The 18,072-nt window shown below is 42.3% G+C and overlaps 1 protein-coding gene across 5 annotated transcripts in view; it reads right to left on the reverse strand.

Moving 5' to 3' along the window:
• The window catches only part of LOC142245033 (sodium channel protein type 2 subunit alpha-like), a 295,688-nt gene that overhangs the window by 124,232 nt on the left and 153,384 nt on the right, over window positions 1-18,072 (reverse strand). For all 5 annotated transcript variants that reach the window (XM_075317276.1, XM_075317273.1, XM_075317275.1 and 2 more), the window contains exons 13-14: window positions 15,306-15,438; window positions 2,286-2,524 (exon numbers count right to left, since the gene is read on the reverse strand). In XM_075317276.1, coding sequence (XP_075173391.1) covers window positions 2,286-2,524; window positions 15,306-15,438 — 372 coding nt within the window. The remainder of the gene's footprint in view (window positions 1-2,285; window positions 2,525-15,305; window positions 15,439-18,072) is intronic.

Below are 18,072 nucleotides of genomic sequence, written 5' to 3' on the forward strand. Positions count from 1 at the left end.
CATGCCCTTGATCTTATAGAGTGGCTGAGCTGTCACTCACGGAGATCATTGGACACCATAAGTGGTGAAATCATCCCAGACTATGTCTGACCTCACTTGCATTGAGTGAGGCCAAGCATGTCTAGTCAGCACGTGACCACAAGTATGCAAATCACATACCTGCGATCACGCACCTACTGCTCCTGATGCCGGCACCGGACATTCCTCATAGAGTGCAGTGAGTACAGACAATCCCTTTAATAATGAGATGACAATGCTGACCCTGTCAAACTCTACACAGTAAATCAGAAAAATAAGATGCAAAAATCCAGAAATTTCATCCAGGCCAGTCGATTACTGTTTCCCTTCAGTTTTTTGTGGTCAAATGGAAATCACACCCCACCAGAAACATATCGTCATAGGGACCCAGACTAACCACAGTTCATGATGCATCAAATTACATTTAAAACCAATTTACATATTTATAAACAATACATTTGATTTCAATACATAACGTCATGACTTATAGATATTTCTTAGCTCCCCCTACTTATTTAAATGTATATAGATGTTTTTTTACAGGTCCATTCGCTTATATTGTTGAGTTTGATCAACTCATCTACTAAGGATGTGAAAAGGCAAATTCATTATAATGGGTCCGTGGTCTATCTGCAAAAATAACGAACAACATATGTACAAAAAAAATGCTGTGTGAAAGCGGCCTAAGGCCTTTTTCACACGTCCGTGAAAATCACGCACATTTTTCACGGACGTGTCAAAGGTGCGTATTGCCCTCCGTGTGCCGTGTTTATGTTATCCGTGATAACACACGGAGAACAGGAACTTTCTGCTCACCCCTGTCCCTGTCGCTGCTGTCTGTGGTGCTGATCTACGGTCTCCGGTCCTGCCGACTCCCCGCTGCTGCTGCTTCCGGCCCACAGTGGAGTGAATATGCGATGAGCATAATGGGCGAGGGTCGTAAGCAAGTACCAGCAGCGGCAGAGACAGCAGCGGCAGATACAGCAGCGCTGGAGAAGGTGAGTATAGAAATTATTTTTATTTCACAGGCACGTGTGTTTTCTCCGGTGCTTGTCACACGGATCACATCCATGCGGTCCGTGTACGGTCCGTGTGACACCTGTAATGTCGGTGAAAAATGGACATGTCTACGTGTGGAGCACACGTATGCTCCACGCAGACACACGATCCATGGCAAAACACACACGTGAGCGCAGACCCATTGATTTTAATGAGTCTACGTGTGCCCATGTCTCCGGCATGTGACCAAGCACGTACCGGAGACATGGACGTGTGAAGTAGGGATAAGCCTGTGTCAGTCTGTGCAATAGTAAAAGAGATGACAAGGTGTTGGCATAAAGGAATATCCAAAAACATATGTTTAAACTGTAAAGAAGCCTTTCCAGTAGCTAAACAGGAAAGGGTTCTTTACAGTTAGAGTAGTCAGATTGTAGAATGCTCTACCACAAGAGGTAGTAATGGCTGACACTATAACAACTGGCTTGGATGATTTCCTCAGTACACATAACACTGTCGGTTATAAATAATTTAATGACAAAATATATAATTGGTGGAGGAATGTTGAACTAGATGGACCTAGGTCTTTTTTCAACCTATATAACTATGTAAAAAATAAATATATAAAGCAATAATATGGCAATGGTATTAAAAATGTAATAAAACAAGTAAAAAAAAAAACTGGAAAAATCCACCAAAAATTAAAAGAAAAACATTTTTATTTCACATTTTCTTGCACATGCATTACATGAATGAGAACATAATACATAATTACTTGGATTCAACACAACCGTAAAAACTTGAAGAATTAATTTACCAGGTTATTTAGCGTGAAATGTGAAGATGTTGTTCATGGAATTAAACAATATGTCACTCTCTAAAGTCCAATCAACCAAAAAGTTTGTCTTTTCAACATTTTTTACCCTATTATCGTGCTAAAATACTGGTATTTTATATTACTTTTACTGTTCTTTGAAATAAGAATTCCCTCGCGAATTCCTCGTCTTGTTTCTATGCCAACCTTTCTAGTATCAAGATAAAGTTTCACACTTGCAAGCTTGAGATGACATCTTTCTTTTCTCCGGCTGAATCCTGACCCATAATGAGATTGATTTGATCTCGGGTTCAATCTTAGCCGGAGAATTGGACTTACATAATGGAGCACACCTATGGTAGATGTCAGTGGTTATGCTTGATGTCTCGAGAGAACAGAAAATCGTACAAATACTTTATTTTATCAGGTAAAGATATTTATTAACACAAGAACTTACCAGATTTCCAACAGAGAGAACGTTATTAAATTCGGGGGTTATGGGATAATGCTCCATGGCCATGAATAATGTGTTTAAAACAATGCAGATCGTAATCGCAAGGTCGACGAATGGGTCCATGACTATTACGTTGAGTACGTGCTTTATTTTTAGCCATGCGTCACAGCAGTCCCATATCAGGTATGTGTTGGCAAACTTGTTCCAACATGGTGGACATTTCTGCCTGGATTCTTCCAATTCTGTAGAATGCATAAAAACAGTCGAAAAAAAGGGTAAATTACCAAGGGACTAGTTAAATAATGCTTGAGTACTCTGTCAGATGAGAAGAAAAACTACACATTTTTAAATAACTCCCAATTAGAAAATTTAAAGTTATGGTGGAATATTTCATTGGCGGGTATTGCATTCATGTGAAAACCACCTTAGGCCTGTTTCAGACGTCAGTGATACTGGTATGTATGTGCTAGTTTTTATACCCTACCCTAACCTACTGTATCCTCATCTATCCATTGTAGACTGTGAGCCCTCGCGGGCAGGGACCTCTCTCCTCCTTTACCTGTCTGTGTCTTGTAAACAAAGAGACGTTGTCAGCTCACCCCTCTTCACTCCTGGACTCCACACCGATGCAAGGAACGCCCTGGCCCGGGTGGAAGGCAACATTAGAAAAAACAAGGATCCAGCATCATGGAGAATGGATGAATAAAACTTGCTTTTATTGGAATTCGTTAAAAACAGATATTCAATCCAGTGGGCACAGAGGCACAAGTACTGTAGCGGGTTACCCAACGCATTTCGACCAGAGAGTCTTATTCATGCCATGAATAAGACTCTCTGGTCGAAACGCGTTGCATAACCCGCTACAGTACTTGTGCCTCTGTGCCCACTGGATTGAATATCTGTTTTTAACGAATTCCAATAAAAGCAAGTTTTATTCATCCATTCTCCATGATGCTGGATCCTTGTTTTTTCTAATGTCTGTGTCATGTACTGTTTATGATTATTGTACTTGTCCCTATTATGTAAACCCCTTTCACATGTAAAGCGCCATGGAATTGATGGCGCTATAATAAAAAATAATAATAATAATAATAAATATATGTACCAGAATCACTGACATACGCAGACGCATTAAAATCAATGGGTCTGCTCACACATCTGTGATTTTTCACTGACCGTGTCTCCGTGCGGCGTGCACGCGTGTCCGTGATTGCCGCATGGAGACATGTCTGTTTTTTTCTGGCATCACCTATGTCCCACGGACCACACTACGATGGGATCCATGAAACACGTACCAGAAAAAAACATACATTGAAAATAAAAAGCATTTTTAGCTCAACTGTCTCCAGCGACGCTGTGTTTTGTCTCTGCTCTCTGCTTCTTCTTGACCGGCTCATTACTGGCATGCATATTCATGTATGCAGCCACAGCCGACCCAGAAGTAGCTGCAGAGGTGACACAGTGGAGGCCGGATGCTGCATCGCGGGACTGTTCAGCACCACGGACAGCAGGAACGTTGGCAGGTGAGTTTATCTCCATATGCAATCACGGAATACGGATCACGTATCACAGATTGCACATGGACAACCCACGTGTGCCAAGAATCACAGCACATGGAGAGACATAGGCATTTCTAACACGGCAGTGAAAAACATCTGTGTTTTTCACTGACGTGTGAAACAGGACTTAAGCAATGAGTCATTTTTTGTTGATATATTCCTCTTAAAAATGACCTGCCTCTTTCTCAAAAAAGAAAAATTGAGTTTAAATTAATTGTAAAATTCCCCACACTCCCCTAATTCTGCCTCTTTTTTCCATTTTGTGCTACGTTGCTCCATTGCAAAGATACTCACACTATTGCTTTTGGAAGGCAATATGAGAAATTTCTACTTGTTGTGCAACTGGGCATTTCTGCAGGGTTTTTTCAGGAATGTGCACTTTCACTACTCCCTCCCAGATGCTACCATAGTACTAGGAGTCTCAGGCACTGCCAACCTATGATTCACATGAAAATTTGGAGAAATGCCCAGTTGCACTACAAGGAGAGATTTCACATATTGAACTGTGATGCAACAAATGTAAATATCTCTGCAAAGGAGCGACACAGCACAAAATGGAAAAAAAGGTAGAATCAGGGAAGCTCAAGGATTTTTATAAGGCATCTAAATAATTTTTCGGGAAGCAAATCACAGGTCCTTTCATACTTTGTGTAAGAGATCATTCTGAATCCATGCTCGCCCTTAGGCCGCTTTCACATTGCGTTTTGACCTACGTTCACTGGTCCCGTCGGGGCATCCGTCCGACTCCCCTCTCCCCCACAAAACATGTTTCAAACGCATCTGCTGATGGGGCCATAGATTATAATGGAGCAGGCGGAGTGACTTTGTGCTCTATCTTACACCACTTTCGGGCATATATGTTTTCTGCAGGTGGACACCCAGATGTAGTAGACTATGTTCGGGTGTCCGCCTGCAGAAAACGTTTATGCCCGAAAATAGTGCAAGACAGAGCACATGCTGACTCCGCCTGCTCCATGATAGTCAATGGCTCCATCGGCGCATGTGTCCGAAACACGTTTTGCGGGAGGGGGAGGGGGGTTTCGGACGGATGCCCAGACGAGGCTAGTGAACGTAGGGGAAAACGCAATGTGAAAGTGGAGTTACATGATTGTGATTCAATTTCTCTTTATTCTGATAGCTCAATTAATACAATCATCTGATTTGCATGAACATGGGGGCTGTGGTTTCTACTACATGTTCCTCAGATACTGACTCTATCAGATTTCAACTTCTTTGCCAATAGTAAAGACTAGAGATGAGTGAACTTGAGGTTCGGTGTTCAGAATGAACCCAGATTTTTCCAAAAAAACAAAGTTCGGGTTCGGAGATTGGGTAGTTTGCAAATGCAAAATCACTTACGCGAGCATCACTGTGCTCGGGTATGTACGGTGCTCGGCCCAGTGCGAGCCGCTTGCAGTGTTTGATCGGCTCGTACTGTGGGTAACAATAGCGTGATCGAATGTAGTGTGCACCAAAAAAAAAAAGAAATTGGAAAATAATGGTCATAATAAGAAAATTCCCTATTGGAGTAATGCAGGCAAGGTGAATGTTCAAAGATTCATTATCATCACCATCTACATATACAGCATTATTAGAGAAGTGCAATTTTGTAGTCTCTAGAGTTTGGTAGTTTAGCTGAGTAGATTAGGTTATACCTACATAAATCAAAAGCCTTTGGGAGAGTTGTAGTTGGTTCATCTAAGTTTATATGCAAGTTGTAATTAATGCCTCAAATGAGGTGAGAAGTCACTCTTTAAGAGCCCTTAAAATAACAAAGTTTGCAAAAATGTTTTATTGTTTATTCCTTTAATTGCCAGCAGATCGGTGGTGGTCCAGGTTCTGAGACTTTCAATAACTACCAATAACTCAAAAAAAAAACAACCCTGAAAAGTGCACAGAGACAGGAGACGGGAGCGCACAGCTTCTACCTAAGCATCCAGAGAGCGGAGGATGGATTCAATAGAGAATCTATGGCCCTCATTCATTAAAACTGGCATTTTGGACACTAGTGTTAATGAAGTGAGTGCTGCAGTAAGATGTGATGAATTCATTAAGGGGATTGGGCTCTTTAATGAATTACACGCATCCTTTAAACTGCCGTGTGTCACCGCCAGAAATGTGTGCCAGACATGGGCTGTTGTAATCTACTGCACTCAGTGAAGGAAATTCTAATACATTTATCAGGTGTGCTTCATCATGACAAAACTCTGCCCCTTGTATCAAAAATTGGTGGAGGTGTCTGGAATTTGGCTAAAAAACATACAACTTTGCAACGTTTTTGCTATGTTTCAAGCAGTTTTGCTCCAGAATTCTATCGAAAAATGCTTGATAAATCCGAGGCTAAGGGCGGCTTTGCACGTTGCGACATCGCACGTGCGATGTCGGTGGGGTCAAATCGAAAGTGACGCACATCCGGCGTCACTTTCGACATTGTACTGTGTAAATGCTAGATGATACGATGAACGAGCGCAAAAACGTCATTATCGTATCATCGTTGCATTCACCGACATTTCCATAATGCCGGTGCCGCGACAGGTACGATGTTGTTCCTCGTTCCTGCGGCAGCACACATCGCTGTGTGTGAAGCCGCAGGAGCGAGGAACATCTCCTTACCTGCCGCCGGCGGCTATGCGGAAGGACGGAGGTGGGCGGGATGTTTACATCCTGCTCAACTCCGCCCCTCTGCCGCTATTGGTCGCCTGCCGTGTGACGTCGCTATGACGCCGCACGACCCGCCCCCTTAGGAAGGAGGCGGGTCGCCGGCCAGAGCGACGGTCACAGGGCAGGTGAGTGCATGTGAAGCTGGCGTAGCGATAATTTTCGCTACGCCAGCTATCACACGATATCGTACCTGCGACGGGGGCGTGGACTATTGCGTGCGACATCGCAGCATCGGCTTGCGATGTCGCAACGTGCAAAGCCCGCCTAAGTCTTCTCTTTAATCCATACTTCACTGTGTGTCTCCTAAGCTGTGTGTGTCTCTTAAGCTGTGTGTCTCCTAAGCTGTGTGTGTCTCCTAAACTGTGTGTGTCTCCTAAGCTGTGTGTGTCTCCTAAACTGTGTGCGTCTACTAAGCTGTGTGTATCTACCAAGCTCTGTATGTATCCTAAACTATGTGTCTTAAACTGTGTGTCCTAAACTGTGTGTGTCTCTTAAGCTGTGCATGTCTTCTAAGCTGAATGTGTCTCCTAAGTTGTGTGTCTCCTAAACTGAGTGTTTCTCCTAAACTGAGTGTGTGTCTTCTAATCTGTGTGTCTCCTAAGGTGTATGTGTCTCCTAAACTGTGTGTGTCTCCTAAACTGAATGTGTCTCCTAAACTGTGTATGTCTTCTAAGCTGTGTGTCTCTTAAACTGTGTGTGTCTCCTAAACTGTGTGTGTCTCCTAAGCTGTGTGTGTCTCCTAAGCTGAATGTGTCTCCTAAACTGAGTGTGTCTCCTAAGCTGAGTGTGGTCTTCTAAACTGTGTGTGTCTCCTAATCTGTGTCTGTCTCCTAATCTGTGTGTCTCCTAAACTGAATGTGTCTCCTAAGCTGTGTGTCTCCTAAACTGTGTGTGTCTCCTAAACTGAGTATGTCTCCTAAACTGAGTGTGTCTCCTAAACTGAGTGTGTCTCCTAAGCTGAGTGTGGTCTTCTAAACTGTGTGTGTCTCCTAATCTGTGTCTGTCTCCTAATCTGTGTATGTCTCCTAAACTGAATGTGTCTCCCAAGCTGTGTGTCTCCTAAACTGTGTGTGTCTCCTAAACTGAGTATGTCTCCTAAACTGAGTGTGTCTCCTAAGCTAGTGTGGTCTCCTAAGCTGTGTGTGTCTCCTAAACTGTGTGTGTCTCCTAAACTGTGTGTGTCCCCTAAACTGAATGTGTCTCCTAAACTGTGTATGTCTTCTAAGCTGTGTGTGTCTCTTAAACTGTGTGTGTCTCCTAAACTGTGTGTGTCTCCTAAGCTGTGTGTGTCTCCTAAGCTGAGTGTGTCTCCTAAACTGAGTGTGTCTCCTAAGCTGAGTGTGGTCTTCTAAACTGTGTGTGTCTCCTAATCTGTGTCTGTCTCCTAATCTGTGTGTGTCTCCTAAACTGAATGTGTCTCCTAAACTGTGTGTCTCCTAAACTGTGTGTGTCTCCTAAACTGAGTATGTCTCCTAAACTGAGTGTGTCTCTTAAGCTAGTGTGGTCTCCTAAGCTGTGTGTGTCTCCTAAACTGTGTGTGTCTCCTAAACTGTGTGTGTCTCCTAAACTGTGTGTGTCTCCTAAACTGTGTGTGTCTCCTAAACTGTGTGTGTCTCCTAATCTGTGTGTGTCTCCTAAGCTGAGTGTGTCTCCTAAACTGTGTGTGACTCCTAAGCTGTGTGTATCTCCTAAACTGAGTGTGTCTCCTAAGCTGAGTGTGCTCTCCTAAGCTGTGTGTGTCTCCTAAACTGAATGTACCTACTAAACTGAATGTGTCTCCTAAACTGTGTGTGTCTCCTAATCCGAATGTATCTCCTAAGCTGTATGTGTCTCCTAAGCTGTGTGTGTCTCCTAAACTGAATGTGCCTCCTAAGCTGTGTGTGTCTCCTAAACTGTGTGTGTCTCCTAAGCTGAATGTATCTCCTAAACTGAATGTGTCTCCTAAACTGAATGTGTCTCCTAAGCGGTGTTTGTCTTCTAAGCTGTGTGTCTCCTAAACTGTGTGTGTCTCCTAAACTGAATGTACCTCCTGAACTGAATGTGTCTCCTAAACTGTGTGTGTCTCCTAATCCGAATGTATCTTCTAAACTGTGTGTGTCTCCTAAGCTGTGTGTCTCCTCAACTGTGTGTGTCTCCTAAACTGTGTGTGTCTCCTAAACTGTGTATGTCTCCTAAACTGTGTGTCTTCTAAACTGTGTGTCTTCTAAACTGTATGTGTCTCCTAAGCTGTGTGTGTCTCCTAAGCTGTGTATGTCTTCTAAGCTGTGTGTGTCTCTTAAACGGTGTGTCTTCTAAGGGCCCTGCTGCTGATGAGTAGTATTACATGGACCTTTTTTACACTGTCCTTCTTATGTGATGAATAAAAATCCATAATCAAGAAAGTTGAATAACAGCTGAAGTTTATTTCAACACTTTTCAAAGCCTATCCTGGCTTCTTCTTCAGCAAAAACCCCAATCATAATGATTGTGTTTTTTTCTGATGAAGAAGTCCGGCTAGGCTTTGAAACGAGTTGAAATTATCCATATAATACTAATGATGATCATCTTCATACTCCTGCCTTGGATCTGCACCTCTACTTACATATCATTGTCTTATCACCTAATAACATTAACCCTCTATATTTACCACTGGATAAGACCCTATGCGCTTTTTTTCCCCCCAGCATCTCAAACTGATTTCCTAAAGACCCTCAAACAGCTGCTGGCAATTATAGGGACATTTTTCGTTTTGTTTTTTTTTTTTACAAACATTAAATTACTCATTCAAGGGTTTAACAAAATCTGCTCAAAATCATACAAAAACAATTAAAAATAAACTTTCTTTGATAATCCTGTAAATGTATAAAATGGTAAAATGCAAAAAATCTAATTAGAATATTTAAACATGTTCAATGGACATAAAGCATAAAAAATAGGTTTTTCTGGCTAAGATCAAGAGCATAACTAATTCTAAAATTAAAGCCATATACAGAAAGTGACAGAGTTTTGTAGGGCCAGCATTATAATTTGCCTACAGCAGTCAAAATCTAGCTTCTCCATGTCTACATTGTGTAAGTCAATGTGAGTGACAATGGGCCTCCGTCAGCAAATATCCTGGACAAACAGAAACGAACAACCAGTTAACGAAAAAAAAAAAAGAAAGCAGAATGAATGGTAGCCATTAATCCTAGAAAATGATCTAAAAAGGTAAAATATGGTGGAGTAATTAAATAAAAAAGAACTAAAATGAAATAAAGGGAAAAAAAAGATTAAATAAGGTGGAGTAATTAAATAAAATTAAAAGAAAAAACCCATTAATAAATAAAACAAAATAATTAAATGAAATAAAAGATTAGATAATTTAGAAAATATAGTGGAGTAATTAATCCCAAGAAAACATAAAAAAAATGTAAATTTTTCATGTTGAATTAATCCAAATTTGAAAAATAGACTCTTCATGATTGTTCCCAAAACTTGTAGAGCGTTAAAGGGGTTGTCCACTACTTCGATAAGCCCAACTCATTCTCCTTATTCACCCCTGTAAAAATCAGTAAGCTTATACTCACCTCCGATGCAATCACAGTTCCAGCGATGTCTGAAGTCGTGCTCCTGGGGCCCATGTGACATTGTTATGACCTGCGACCAATTAATCCCGACTTCCTTCACCCAGTTTTTGGACTTTTGAGTAGGAAGTCAGGACAGCACTCACATCCTGCTCAAATGGCCAAAGGTGAGGAGACAGACACCGGTCCCTGGGGACACGACTCAAGACATCGCTAGAACCACGGCCGAACCAGGGGTGAGTATAGGCTTATTCATTTTTACTGCTCCAACAAAGGGAATGAGTGGGGGTTATCCAAGTAGTGGACATCCTTTTTAAGCCACCAATATAATTACACACATGGTCAAAATTGTTCATACCCCTCGTTTAATGAAAGAAAAACCCACAATGGTCACAGAAATAAAGTCTGCTTTACACCTTACAATTTTGCATACGATATCGTATGCGATGTGACCCGCCCCCATCGTATGTGCGGCACGTTCAATTTGTTGACCGTGACGCACAAACTATTATTTCCCGTCACACGCACTTACCCTCCATACGACCTCGATGTGGGCGGCGAACATCCACTTCCTGGAGTGGGAGGGACATTCGGCGTCACACCGACATCACACGGCAGCCGGTCAATAGAAGCGGAGGGGCGGAGATGAGGGGGACGTAAACATCCCACCCACCTCCTTCCTTCCGCATTGCCGGCGGGAGCCGCGGGACGCAGGTAAGCTGTGTTCATCGTTCCCGGGGTGTCACACACAGCGATGTATGCTGCCTCAGGAACATTGAACAACCTGACGTTCAATTTTTAGTAATTGAACGACATGCATGCGATCAACGTTTTAACGTTCAATCGCAATCGCACGGAGGTTTCACACGCTACAATGTAACTAACGATGCCGGATGTTCGTCACTTACGACTTGACCACGCCGACACATCGTAAGATATATTGTAGCGTGTAAAGCCCGCTTTACTTGAATCTGACAAAAGTAATAATGAATAAAAAAATCTATGAAAATGAACAAATGAAAGTCAGACATTACTTTTCAACCATGCTTCCACAGAATTTTTTAAAAAATAAAACTCATGGGCTACAGATACTCACTGTGTTGTTTGGTGACATGGTGTGTACCACACTCAACATGGGCCAGAGGAAGCGAAGGAAAGAGTTGTCTCAGGAGATTAGAACGAATATTATAGACAAGCATGTTAATGGTAAAGGTTATAAGACTATCTTCAACGAGTTTGATGTTCCTGTAACTACAGTTACATATATTACCCAGAAATTTAAGATCCATGGGACTGTAGTCAACCTCCCTGGACGTGGCCGCAGGAGGAAAATTGATGACAAATCAAAGAGATGGATAATACTTATGGTAACAAAAGAGCCCAGAAAAACGTCTAAGGAGATTAAAGGTGAACTTCAAGCTCAAGGAACATCAGTGTCAAATTGCACCATCCATTGTTGTTTGAGCCAAAGTGGACTTCATGGAAGACAACCAAGGAGGACACAATTGTTGAAAAAAAAATCCTAAAAAGCCAGACTGGAATTTGCAAAACTACATGTTGACAAGCCACAAAGCTTCTGGGAGAATATCCTATGAGACAAAAATGGAACTTTTTGGCAAGGCACATCAGCTCTATGTTCACAGACGGAAACAATAAAGCATATCAAGAAAAGAACACTGCCCCTACTGTGAAACATGGAGGAGGCTCTGTTATGTTCTGGGGCTGCTTTGCTGCATCTGGCACAGGGTTTCTTGAATCTGTGCAGGGTACAATAAAATCTCAAGATTATCAAAGGATTCTAGAGAGAAATGTGCTGCCCAGTGTCAGAAAGCTTGGTCTTAGTCGTAGGTCATGGGTCTTGCAACAGGATAGTGACCCAAAACACACAGCTAAAAACACACCAGAATGACTAAGAAGAAAACATTGGACTATTCTGAAGTGGTCTTTTATGAGCCCTGACCAAAATCCTATTGAGCATCTTTGGAAAGAGCTAAAACATACTGTCTGCAAAAAGGCAACCTTCAAACACTAGACAACTGGAGCAGTTTGCTCTTGAGGAGTGGCCAAAATACCTGTCGAGAGGCGCAGAAGTCTCATTGACAGTTACAGGAATCGTTTGATTGCAGTGATTGCCTCAAAAGGTTGTGCAACCAAATATTAAGTTAAAGAGGGAACCATCATTTCTGTCCAGGCCTATTTCATGAGTTTTATTTTTTTAACAATTCTGTGGAAGCAGAAAAGCAACAATGTCTGACTTTCATTGGTTCATTTTCATCGAATTTTTAATTATTATTACTTTTGTCAGATTCAAGTTATTTATGTGACCATTGTGGGTTTTTCTTTCATCAAACGAGGGGTACCAACAATTTTGACCACGTGTGTAGGTAACCATTGTTTGGCCAATTATTTGGGCGGTACCTATCTCACCCGACGCTCTGCTGTGCGCTCTTATGTTCTCGCTGAGCAAGCCAATGTCACACATCTTATGGTGGAGTATATCTCTTAGAGAACAAAAGGATTTTTGCTGTCCAAAACGAGACATGATCCTTATCTTCCCAAACAATCAGCTTTTCACACCCAATACACATTAGACTATCATCCAAATATGTCAGTATCATCCGGTTCAGCTGAGTTCAGTCTAATATGTATGGGGCATTAATTACTATCTAAAGGGTAGGGGCACTTTTAGTTTGACTTTTATTCTCTACGAGAGAGTCTCTGTCAGAAATCTCTAGCGGTTTATCTCTTAGAGAACCAAAGTCTGAAATCGTACATGCTAATTGGGCAGTTCGGGTCTCCGCTCACATATAGCCAGCCATAAACAGATCACTCCCAGAGAAGAGTGGGCAGGGTTTTTCCATATTTTTGTTTGGTGTACACTACATCTGATCATGCTGTTGTTTCCACCAGTCCCAATGGCTTATTCAAACACTGCAAGTGGCTCGAACTGGGATAAGGACTGAGCATACCTGAGCACAGTGATGCTCACTCGAGTGGTTTGAATATGTAAAACACCCAAGCTCTGTTTTTTTTGTAAAGTCTGTATTTTGCATGAACACCAAAAAACAAAACTCGGTTTCGCTCATCTCTAGTCACAAGTCTATGATAGCCAGAACAAGGCTCTCATAGACTTACACTTAAGATTGACTTCTGGAGCACGCCATGAAACACTGGAGCAGCCGGCGGGTCACAAACTGTAGAAGACTGATAGAAGCGGCAGTGGTAAAAGATGAAAATGCCAGCGGGTAAGTGTAAGACAGGGGGAGTCTAGGGACAGGGCACTTAGATTAGAAGCATAACTCTAGTGGTGAAATTAAAAAAACTGCTGGAGTGGTGCTTTAAAGGGAACCTATCACCAGGTTTTTCCCTTATAACCTACGGCCACCACCAGTGAGCTCTTATATATACAGCATTCTAATGCGGTCCGGTCAAATGGGTGTCGCTGCTCTTTGGTCCCGTGCCTCCTCTCTGCAGCGATCACCGTCCTCCTGCCCAGTCCCATGTGGATGATGCATCCGGTGTCATTCACAGAGAGGCCTCCATTGCTCTCCTGTGCATGTGCAGTTTGATCTACCTGGCTGAGGACAGACCAAAATACTGTAGTGTGCATGTGCGGGCAGTCTTTGACCTTTTCCCACGCCTACACATTACAGTTGCCCTCAGCCGGGCAGATCAAAGTGCTCATGCGCAGGAGCGCAATGGAGACCTCTGTGTGAATGACACAGGATGTGTCATGCATACGGGCCTAGGCAGGAGGACGGAGATCGCAGCAGAGAGGAGGCGCCAGACCGGAGACCAGCGACACCCATTGGACAGAACCGCCCCTTAGATGAGTATTATAAAAGTGTTTCCGGTCTGGGCTCTTATTACAGTATATTAGAAGGATGAATATAAGAGCTCACTGGTGGTGACCGCAGCTCATAAGGGAAAAACCGGGTGACATGTTCCCTTTAAGTATAAAGAGAGTCCTACATTATATGAAAAACTACTCACTCTCCTAGACATGTTATTAGTGAAGAGGAATATTTTTAGGAATCCATACAGTTTTTAAAGATAAAGTTTAAAAAAAAAAAAGAACAAGTATCCAAACAAAAATGTAAGAAAAAAGACGTTCATCTTCAATCTCCCTCTGGTCCAAAACAGATGATCCAGTGTCCTCTGTTGGCCTATAAGGCTATGTGCGCATGCTGCGTTTTTTGATGCTGCGTTTTTGTGTGTTTTTTGCGGCAAAAACGCATCAGTAAAAACGCATGCTTTTTGGTTGCATTTTGGATCTCTGCGTTTTGCTGCGTTTTTCCAATGCATTGCATGGGTGGAAAATGTAGTAAAACGCAGAAAAGAATTGACATGACCATTTTTTTTTTCAGCTCAAAAACGCAGCAAAAAAAAAAAAAAAGTTGTGTGCGGACAGCAAAAATGAAAACTCATAGGCTATGCTGGGGAAGCAAAGTCGTGCAATTTTGAGCTCAAAAACGCACCCGAAAAACACGCAAAAACGCTGCAAAAAAACGCACTGTGCCCACATAGCCTAAAGGGGGTGTTACATGCAGCGATATTGCTAGCGATATCGCTGGTGAAAGCACCCCCCCACCGTCGTCTGTGCGTCATGGGCAAATCGCTGCCCATGGCGTACAAAATAGTTTGGAGCCGTCACACGGACTTACCTGCCTAGCGACGTCGTTGTTTCTAAGGGGGCGGTTCGTGTGGCGTCACAGCGACGTCACTAAGCGGCCGCTCAATAGAAGCGGAGGGGCGGAGATGAGTGGCCGTAACATCCCGCCCACCTCCTTCCATCCTCATTGCCGGCGACCGCAGGTAAGCTGCTGTTCATCATTTCCGGGTTGTCACACGTAGCGATGTGTGCTGCCTCAGGAACGACGAACAACCTGCGTACTCAACAGTCAACGATTTTTTAAAAAGGAACGACGTGTCAACGATGGACGATAAGGTGAGTATTTTCCATTGTTAATGGTTGTTCCTTTGTGTCACACGCAACGACGTCGCTAACGATGCCGGATGTGCGTCACGGAATCTGTGACCCCGGCGATATATCGTTAGATCCGTCATTGCGTGTAACGGGGCCTTTACAGAGCGCCAGTGATCACAGCAAGTGACCACTGCAGCCAATCGGTGGCCTCAGATGTAACATGAAAGCAAACTAATCATCTTTTCTAAAGCCAGAAAACCCACTATCATACATGCAAATGCATTAACATTTAGCGTAAAAGTAGCAGTAAATACATGTACATGGTGCACAGTACCTTCTAATGTGTTGGTGAGATTGCTGGCTATACTCAGAGCGCGTTGCCTCAATATAGGATCTTCTAACAAGTCCATAGAAACATGATATGAACTTAATCTTCTTTTCCTCAAATCATTTTCCATGTTTGTCCCCTAAAAAGAAAATTAAAAGTTACTAGAGAAGAATGAAGGGTCACCCGAATGGTGTCCTTCTATTGTCGCGTCATGCATCAAGCAACTTAATATAGCTAATCTGCAGTCTCAAACGAAACTTATTAAATTATAATTGGCTTCTATTTCAGCACTTGCATTGCTTAATGCATGCACTAGCACTTTATTTTTGTGTATGTGTGCTTTTCCCTACGGTGCCGCATTAACATAAAACATGACCAGCCGCACCTTTATGCCAAACAATTGCAAAAAAATGGCTAAAATTAGAAAAAAATAAATGTCTATTAGTATTTTATTGGAAACCTACAATTATCACACTGTGTAGCTGGTCATTTTCCTGGTAAACTGTATCCTATAAATACACTGGCACATTTTCTGTCTTTTCGTGACAGTACAAGCAAAATAATAAGTGGAAGAATTATTTGCAGCGTCCTATGATATTGTGTTTGCTAAGGGTACATTGACTAAGTGGTATCGCCCTTTAACCGGATCCTGATAACCGTTTTATGCTGCCCTAATCATTGCTCTAACCCCTGAAACACAGCAGAGCTTTATTATAATACAGTTTGAGAAAGAATCGGGGCCCAAAAAGATTCTGAGGATGGGGAAAGGAAAAATGTTTTTTGAGCAAATCCCCTCATTTCACAGTAAAACAACCTGCCACTATTTTTTAAAAATGCTGATGATATCCCTTTAAATGTAGTTGGTTGTCAGACAGCACAGTTGTCAGGTACTTTTCAAATAGGGTCCCTCATATCATCAACTAAAGGCCGTAATGTTTTTGAGCTGATAACAGTACAGAATGAAGGGCTGGGCACCTCGGCATTGATGTGCATCATCAACAACAATAAGATGGCGGTGATGCAAGTTTTTCACCTACAAATATATAATAGTATATGGATAAAGGAAAGTAAAGTGTAATCCTTCCAAGTCTCCTCTTTTGACTTCACTTTAGTGCCTGTTTGGTCTGTACTGTTTTTAATTACGCTGCACTGTAAGGTCCTTTTCACACAGCCGTTTAAAAAAACACGTTAGTTTAGTCCATCCATGTGTATGTGTGCGTCATCCATGTGTATGTGTGCGTCATCCATGTGTATGTATGTGTCATCCATGGTGTGTCATCCATGTATATGTGTTTGTCATCCATGTATCATCCATGTGTATGTGTGTGTCATCCGTGTGTATGTGTCATCCTTGTGCCATCCAAGTGTATGTGTGTCATCCATGTGTATGTGTGCGTCATCCATGTGTATGTGTCTGTGTCATCCATGTGTCATCCATATGTATACGTGTCATCCGTGTGTATATGTGTCATCCTTGTGCCATCCAATTGTATCTGTCATCCGTGTGTATGTGTGTCATCCGTGTGTATGGGTGTGTCATCCATGTGTATGTGTGTCATCCGTGTGTATGTGTCATCCATGTGTATGTGTGTCATCCATGTGTATGTGTATCATCCATGTGTATGTGTGTCATCCATGTATGTGTGTGTCATCTGTTTGTTATCCGCGTGTGTGTGTCATCCGTGTGTGTCATCCGTGTGCATGTGTGTCATCTGTGTGTATGTGTGTCATCCATGTATGTGTGAGTAATTTGTGTGTCATTCATGTGTGTGTCATGTTTGTCATCCGCGCATGTGTGTCATCCATGTGTATGTGTGTCATCCGTGTGTATGTGTGTGTTATCTATGTGTATGTGTGTCATCCATGTATATGCGTGTGTCATTCATGTGTCATCCATGTGTATGTGTGTTATCTATGTCATCCATTTGTATGTGTGTGTCATCCGTGTGTATGTGTGTGTTATCTATATGTGTATGTATGTCATCTGCATGTATGTGTGTCATCCGTGTGTATGTATGTCATCCGTGTGTATGTGTGTCATCTGTGTATATGTGTGTGTCATCGGTGTGTATGTGTGTGTCATCTGTGTGTGTCATCCGTGTGTGTGTGTGTGTCATCCATGTATATGTGTTTGTCATTCATGTGTTATCCATGTGTATGTGTGTCATCTATGTCATCCATGTGTATGTGTGTGTCATCCGTGTGTGTCATCTATGTGTATGTATGTCATCTGTGTTTATGTGTGTCATCCATGTGTATGTGTGTATCATCCGTGTGTACGTGTGTGTCATCTGTGTGTATGTGTGTGTCATCTCTGTGTATGTGTGTATCATCCTTGTGTATGTGTGTATCATCCGTGTGTATGTGTGTGTCATCCACGTGTATGTGTGTCATCCGTGTGTCATCTGTGAGCTTTCTATGTTTTTCCACTATGGTTAAAATAAGAATGAATTTACAAAGCTTCTGCTATATTTTGCAATGGTAAAAACGGACGGCACACGGATGTCACTTGGATGTCATACACGTGCTGTATGCATTGGCTTGTATGGGTCCATGTTGCCAGTTAAAAAACAGACATGTCTCCGTGTGGATCACAAGAACACATGTGTGGTTCACACAGACTATGGTCCATGTGAAAACACTAAGGTGTGAAAATCACCATAGATTTTAATGAGGATCCACATGAACATGTCTCCGGTACGTGTGAAAACAGACACCACATGTACCGTAAACATAAGAGTATGAAGGGGACCTAAAGGATAGCGGAATCCTA

Source organism: Anomaloglossus baeobatrachus, chromosome 7 (assembly GCF_048569485.1).
Source record: "Anomaloglossus baeobatrachus isolate aAnoBae1 chromosome 7, aAnoBae1.hap1, whole genome shotgun sequence".
NCBI lineage: Eukaryota > Metazoa > Chordata > Amphibia > Anura > Aromobatidae > Anomaloglossus > Anomaloglossus baeobatrachus.